Here is a 7806-nt window from a genome sequence, read left to right on the forward strand (position 1 = left end):
AATGAAACTATGTCATTGTCAGCTAATTCCAATTTCACCATATTTCACAGATAATGTTGCATTATGTTCCCACCACTACATGCAAAATCGTGCATATCTCCGCTCTACACGTGGGCACATGTGGAGGACGGATCTTCGATGCTTGGAGTGACGGATAAATTCTCCCCATTCAACCAAACCAACCTCAAGCCACCCAGCTTTCGAGTTCCTATCCAATGCGCTGGACCACGTGTTTGGCTATATATAGCATGATTTAGATCAGCCAGGCTGCTATTATTCCCAACGAGGCATCCTCCTAAACCGACGCAGTATTCCTGAGCTTCATACATTGATGCGAACATCCCGACATATATTTTATAGACATACGACGACACCTATTAAAAGAAACAATATAATTGCATAAGTATAAAGAAAGATTGTTATAATGTTTTCCAGTAACAAAGTGAAGTAGAGATATTTATTGGTTTTAATGTAAGATCGCATAATATTGTCATGGTTGGTAACATAAAGCAGTATACTCTGCACAACCGGTGCTGCCATGAGTAAAAATAGAATTTAAATGTGATAACGAATAAAATGAGTGTACGATCTTACATCGAAATCAAAACATTTCCATTGTATTCAATGCTTGTGTACGTTGGCTTTATAGAATGCGTGAAATTTGATCGAGCGTCAGAACATAGCCTGTATTTTCCCGTAATTAATATACGTTTCGGTATCTTTGTCGCTTTATATTAATTGACTGAATTAATTAATAAGTTGTCTACAAAAAAGAGAGAATGTTACACTCACGATGAGTTAATGTACCAACTTTTAAAATGTAATTTTAAAATAGTTCCCAAAAAGCTTCGTACCATGCTAGAGTTACTTGGTCAGGTTAGCATTCACTGTTACCCTACTAATACCCCGCCGTGCACGCAATTAACCCATTTATGCCTAGTGGACTCTCCAATCCTTCAAAATTGGATCAATTTATTTCCAAAATTAAGAATGTCTAGTATATTTATTTCTATATTTTGAACATTTCTTATAGAAATTCCTTTAAGCAAACAGCGCAGACCCTGGTGAGACGCCTCATCATTCGGCGTCTTATCTGGGTCTACGCTGTTTGCAAAGGCCTTTTTCTAGACGCTAGGCATACATGGGTTAAGTTCATGCACTGCGTGCAAGAAAGTAATTGGGATGGGAAAATAGTGATTTTATTTCTGCATCGTTATCGTTGATTATGTATATTCATTTAATTTAGTACTCTATTTTCTATAAGTAAACATGTTGAATTTCAGACTGACGGTAATTTTATATAAATTATTTTTTTAAGTAATTTTAAAATAGTCCCAAAACACTTGACACCAAGCCAAAGTCAAATGATCAGGTCATCATTCACTAGTATTCCCCACTCATTCAACGCGAATATGAAATAAAGTTCATGCATATTACATGTATGTCTTTGATTAAATTACACTTACCATTTTGTACACATTTACATAGTCGGAGTTTGCAGCTGCACAGTTGGATGTAGTTCCATATTGGTAACGATTACATATTCCACTATTTGTATCAACACACCGTGCAATCGACTAACGCATCGTCTGCGGTTCATCTATCGGCTGCGGAAGTGTATACATGTCGACTTGTTTCAATAATGTCAAAGTATAAAATATTTAAAACGAAATCCACTCACCCATCCCATTTTATTTCAAAATACGAATGAAAATCTTAAAACTGTTTTGTGATCAAAATATCTGATAGTTCTATCGAATATGGTCAATAAGTAACGCCCACGTCTCATCATGCCACTTTCATTGCATTAGCCGATGGCTTGAGAATAATTTTTATGTCATGACCATCTAATAAGTAACCGCGGCCGTTGTCTTGAGCCGTTTTTCCAACCCCACTCGATTTTTAACGTTGATAAAAAATTTGTGTGTTCATGTGGGATGCTGTAATTTGGAATAACCGAAGGGAAATTATTAAATATTTCAATAAAATGTTTATCTTATCATATTTATCGTTGGTCTAAATCCTGTGTAATTAGAGTTTGACAGAAAGAGTAGTGAATTTTGTCTAATTTGTGAACACATTCTAACGGATTTCTTTAAAAGTAAGCAGCTATGAAGGTAAGGATTACGTTCACAAAGTCATTCTTATTCAGCCTCTCAACGAACACACGCAAATCTGCTCAATTTAATACGTAAAATATAAAGAATAGGGAAATACTTTCACTCCGCTTTTACCCGACATGTATACACTTCCGCAGCCGATGGATGAACCGCACACGATGCGTTAGTCGATTGCAGGGTGTGATCAAATTCGACGAAAATGCAGTAATTGCGGCACTGCTTGAGGCACGAAAGTCGACTTTTGCTTGTTCCGAAGTCAAAGAGATGCATGAAACACTGCGAGAGTCTTGCTTGGCGGAACTAAGTGATTTCAAATGTGGAACATGCAGCAATAAGTAACGCGAAGGCACCTTAAAGCTTCATAACCGCTGAAAGTATCCCCGCACTAAGAGTTTCAATGAGTGTTAATGCCGCCACGAACGCTAGAAACCATGCTTACATTAATGTTATGTTGATATTACATACAAGTTATTTATTGTAGCGGCGTAACCATGGGTCGGCCATCTGTGTTCTGTTTACAATTTAACACAATACAGGCGTGATATATGATCAAGCATATTTTCTTATAATTATTGTAATAGAAATGTGATGTTTTTTTCTCAACACGCAATTTTTTTAACAAGTGACCGTTTCTGTTCCATTTGTACGGAATCTTACGTGGTTTTAAAGAAAAATGCCTTTCTAAATACGATTAGAAACATACAAGTAAGTAACCTCAGAAACGAAATATGTGTACGTACATAATTAAGTAATATACTGTTTCACTTTAGTGCTAAAACGTGTCATTGTTGTGCAATTTGTGCCGTTAAATGCTTATTCGTGCTGCTTTGTTGGATGTATTCGGAGAGGATGCACTGACATATTACTTTAACTTTGCAAACGATACGCTCATCGCATCTGAAACTCTTTATGTAATTAAAAGCGGGTGAAACATTATTTGCACAAAATAAATGCTGTTGTCAAAATAAATGAACGCAATTCGTTCGTTCACTCAAAACTATACATGTTTGTATGGTGTGGCTTGTTATCTACTATCTGAATAAACATAAATCCGTCCAGTTTGAACAAGATAATTGGTGTTTTTTAACTATGTAAACCCAAGTCTGATTTATTGGAAAATAATTCAAATGTATGGACTTAAAAAGCAGCTGAAAATAGGCCATTATTCCCTGAGCGATGAAATATGTAAACAAATATTTTAAAACGTGTTTGCAGCAATTATTAAGTTCTTGTGCTTTCCAAATGTTTACTCGATATCCATTTAAGCAAAATAAGAATTCAACAACAAAATATGTTTCTAAGCATTTATATTAATCTAGTACCGATCGAAAACCACTCTATTTACAAGATGTCTCCATTAAAATGTGTTTCCGTAAACAATCGAGGAAGATATAAACGATTGTTGAGTTTAATAGGACACATTTGATTAGACACATATCGATATTTCGTGTTTATTACCCGACTCTACTAAAATAATGTTTTACGATTGATCAAACATAATGTATCATTCAAAATATACACTATCTTACACGCGTGCACGGTACAAACTATCAAGAATAGCTGTATTAGACTGAAAACAAAGTTTACATGTAATGTATACACAATATTGCTTCTAAAAAAGCAAGCATTTTCATTTTTTTACAGACGCACTTTTGTGGTAAATCCGACTCGCATTTTTGACGCCGACTCGACAAGAGGTGTTTGATTCAAATTGTTACCATTGTTAAATGTTCGTGGCCGCCTCTGTTTACCTATTTTAAAACTCGGGAAGGATGAGTTGTATTGGGGTGAACAGTTGTTTTATCCTTTTCTACGGCATGTTTAAATACGCAATACACACACTCATAGTGATATACGATCAATTGGCTGACTATCCGTCGCATTTTTTAAATATTGCTTGGCCAAATGTTCTAACCATCAAACATATCAATACGAGACGACAGAACAACAGATGGGCTTTGCACTATATCTGATGAATTTTCAAAAGTCATCTTCATGATTTATTCAAACTTCGAACAAGACATATACCCGTTTACAAACCCTTTATTATTTGATTGTTAATAACCGAAAATCATACATGGTTACAAACAAAACAGTGCTATATAAATAATAAACTATAAACTTGTTGAATAAATTGCAAATACAATTACGTTGACGGCCTTCAATTAATTTCTTGACTGTAAACATTTAGAATACGTATTTGGAATAATGCATAACAAACATAATATTGTCGGGGCAATAGCAAAAAAGGGATCACCGAGTGTAACATCAAAACTATTTTAAAGCGGGTATATACGATTTTTATATGTGTTTAATTGTAATATATTGATACAATATGTTACAAAAACACAAAATAGGCAAGAAAAATTATACATTAAAACCGAATTTCATAAAATGCAGCAAAGACAAATAAGCGCCCCGAGCCGATAGTGACGTACATATTTTCCTACAATAACCGAAGCATTCGTCTTTGTATTAGGATCGGAGTTAAGGCCCGGTCACACCGCCAGAACTTTGCTGGAGCGTACCTTGAACGGTATGAAGAGGGGCCGAATTTCGGCAACGCTCGTCACCGCGCACAAAATGGGGGGAAAAAATCGAAAACACTGGCGTTGCCAAAGCGGTACACCGCTGAAGCCAGCTTTGGTTTAGCGTTGGTTTAACGGTAGCGAGCGTTGGTTTAGCGGTGACGCGAGCGTTGATAGAGCGGCGTTCTGCGCATGCGCGCGTCGGCTCGGCGGGAGTTTAAAGTTGGTATAGCGGCAAACCGCTTCTGGCTACGGAACTGAACGGATCGCTTTGATAGACGTTCTGATCATTTTTGGTAGAAGTCGATAGTTGAAGTTCATCATGCCACGTAGACAAAAGAAGTGGAAGGCTGGAGATGGAGAGGCAGCAGCCTGCAAGAAGATCATTACTGAGCAGGCAGCTGAACCAATGGAGTCAGGTAAATATAGGTAGCCCACTAGTTGTGTCAAGCAATATTCAACAACTGTGAAAAAATACTGTTTTGTATTTTACTTCAACATTTTAAATTTATAATTCATTTGTTATATTTTGCAGAGACCAGTAATGCCACACCAGAATCAATTGCTAGCACAGCCACTATTAACACAGCCAGTGCTGCAACAGCCCAGGCAGGTGCAGCTATTGATGAAGGTAATCGCCAATAGAAATATTAAATTTAGTGATGGTAATAATAATAATAATAATAACCATACTCTTTCAATCACGTTGACATTGTTCATGTAATATTCATGTGTTATATTTTGCAGAGACCAGTAATGCCACACCAGAATCCACTGTTAGCACACCCACTGCTAACACAGCCACAGCCACTGCTACCACAACCAAGGCAGGGGCAGCTGCTGATGAAGTTAATCACCAATGAAAATGTATGAAATGTAGTGATAATGATAACAATGATAATAATAATCTTTGGACCAGGGAGGCAAGAGAGCTGAACATTGAGGAGGGAGCTGAAGTTCTCAGGACATGGTGAAAGTCAGTCTGGGACCTCTACGCTAAGCTTATCTGCAAGAAGTGTGACCAGGCTGCAGCGAACTTGACGGACAGAGAACTGTTCATCCAGAGGAACTGCGCTTTCCTGCACATGGAGGTCAAGCCCAGGAAAGGCCAGCCACTTAGAAACATACCCCTCACACTGGAAACTTTAGAAACCAGCCTCCAAAAGCCCAGCCCTCGGGGTCGACCAGCATCTCTCGCCAGCCTTTCCACGACGTCGAGGAACAGGAAGAAGACGAGGGTTCCCTCTCGCTCATTGAAACTCAAGCGGCACTCACGAGGTCCCAGGGCACCCCACCTCCAATAGCTCTCTCCTCCACCACCACCAGACCACACCGTGCCGCCACCAGAGCCGAGCCTGAAGACGCCCCTGCTATGCTGGAGATGAGAGATAGTATGAAGGCTACCAACACCCTCCTGGAGAGACTGGTCCAAGCTCAGAAGATCAGCCATGCACGACAGCCCTTCATTGCATACATGTCTCAGTCTCTCCAACAACTACCTAAGGCCCAGTACCAGCTCACAGTAGAGAGAACGACGGCCATCCTCCACGAGATGCAGCGACCCATCCCCCACCCCCTCCCTCCAGCTCAACCACCTCCAACATCAGTACCTTCACCCACACTCATCTTCTACCAGCTGCGACCGCATTGCTACCAGCCCCAGACTCAGCATAACGGCTTCCAGCAGCAGCCGCAGCCTGAGCACCTGCCTCAGCACTTCCAGCATTTGCAGACACCCAGAGGCAGCCATCCACCCTCCACCCCAAGGAGCTCCAGCGTAGGACTCATGTTGTCAGACATGCCGAAGTTTTACTCCTTTAGCCAAGCCAAAATGAGCGCCGTTAGCGAGGGGTGGATTCTCCAGGACCTTCAAAGGCCATACCAATCCCCGCCACAGCTCAAGGGACTGATGATTTACTGGCAGAGATAAGTGCCACCGTTGAGGAGAATTGAAACTGCGTGTGATGTGTTGAAGGGACTGCTCAGTTATTTCATGTGATTTTTGTTTAAGGGATGAGCTGGTAAGCTGTTTTGATGTTTATTGTTTTTATGTGCACTTGTGTGTTTGAGTGGTCTTAAAAGTTTTTAGCTTTAATAAACAGCATGTTTATTAAACTATTCTTGACTACTTTATTGATTGGAATTTCTAACTTAAAAAAAACCTTCAAGTATTAAACAAGACATGTCTTAACCCATTAAGACCCAGGCTATTTTTAGAGTCTACCTCTTTGACTAAAATTACCAAAAAGACAGCTTACTACAGGCTTAACGACTTACAAGACCCCATAGTACTGAAATCATTGAAAACAATAGAGCATTTGCTCCTTTTTGGAGCAAATGTTTTATTTATTACAATGGCTTTAGAAACTGAAATTTTCAGGGGTGCGGAAAGGCGCAACTGGGACTTAAGGGATTAAACATCAAGTGCTTTTATTAATGTACATGTAATATGACATCAAGAATGAATCGCATCACAAGTTTCTTTATTAATCTCATAACATTTCAAACAAACACAAGTACAATTTGTTCACTGCATGTCCAATACTGGGGCACCATTAACGTTCGAGTTTCTTTGACAATGACAAATAACATTCACAACAAAGTAATCAACATATAACATGTATATGGACAATGCACAAGTGTATCCTCAGTGTTCTGCGCAGTGTTCAGTTGATAGCCACCATTCTTTCCTGCTAGTCCACTGATGCTGCAGGGGAGTTGCACCAATGCTTGCGTAGGTTACGCTGCCTTTTCCCATTACGCGAAGCTGTGTTTGGGCCTTGCACGACGATAGTGTCCTCCAAGTTCCGTCCTTCTCTCCATGCCCCAGGCTGCAGGTTGCCATCTGGTTGTGCACGGTCCACAAGTCTGTTCTGGAGCACTGGATAGCGGGTGCGCATCAGGTTGTGGAGGATGCAGCAAGCTTCCGCGATGGTTCTGACAGTTTCATGGTGATGTTGCATGGTGGTTAGCAGAATCTGGAATCTGTTGGCCAGGATGCCGAATGCGTTCTCCACGACCCGTCTTGCCCTGGACAGCCGATAGTTCAAGATGCGCTCTTCATGGGTGAGCTTTCTGGTGTTGTACGGCTTCATGAGGTAGGCCCGCAGTGAGAAGGCGTCATCTCCGATGATAAATTAAGGCACATTTTGATTGTC

General features: G+C 39.9%; 1 protein-coding gene across 1 annotated transcript; it reads left to right on the forward strand.

Moving 5' to 3' along the window:
• Nucleotides 1-4970: 4970 nt before the first annotated feature.
• Nucleotides 4971-6578, forward strand: LOC127869878 (POU domain, class 6, transcription factor 2-like). The gene is made up of 4 exons (XM_052412534.1): nucleotides 4971-5067; nucleotides 5184-5279; nucleotides 5396-5496; nucleotides 5820-6578. Exons 1-4 carry the CDS (start codon nucleotides 4971-4973, stop codon nucleotides 6576-6578), a joined length of 1053 nt encoding a protein of 350 aa, XP_052268494.1.
• The last annotated feature ends 1228 nt before the right edge of the window (nucleotides 6579-7806 follow it).

The sequence above is a fragment of the Dreissena polymorpha genome, chromosome 2 (genome assembly GCF_020536995.1).
Source record: "Dreissena polymorpha isolate Duluth1 chromosome 2, UMN_Dpol_1.0, whole genome shotgun sequence".
In the NCBI taxonomy this organism is placed as follows: domain Eukaryota; kingdom Metazoa; phylum Mollusca; class Bivalvia; order Myida; family Dreissenidae; genus Dreissena; species Dreissena polymorpha.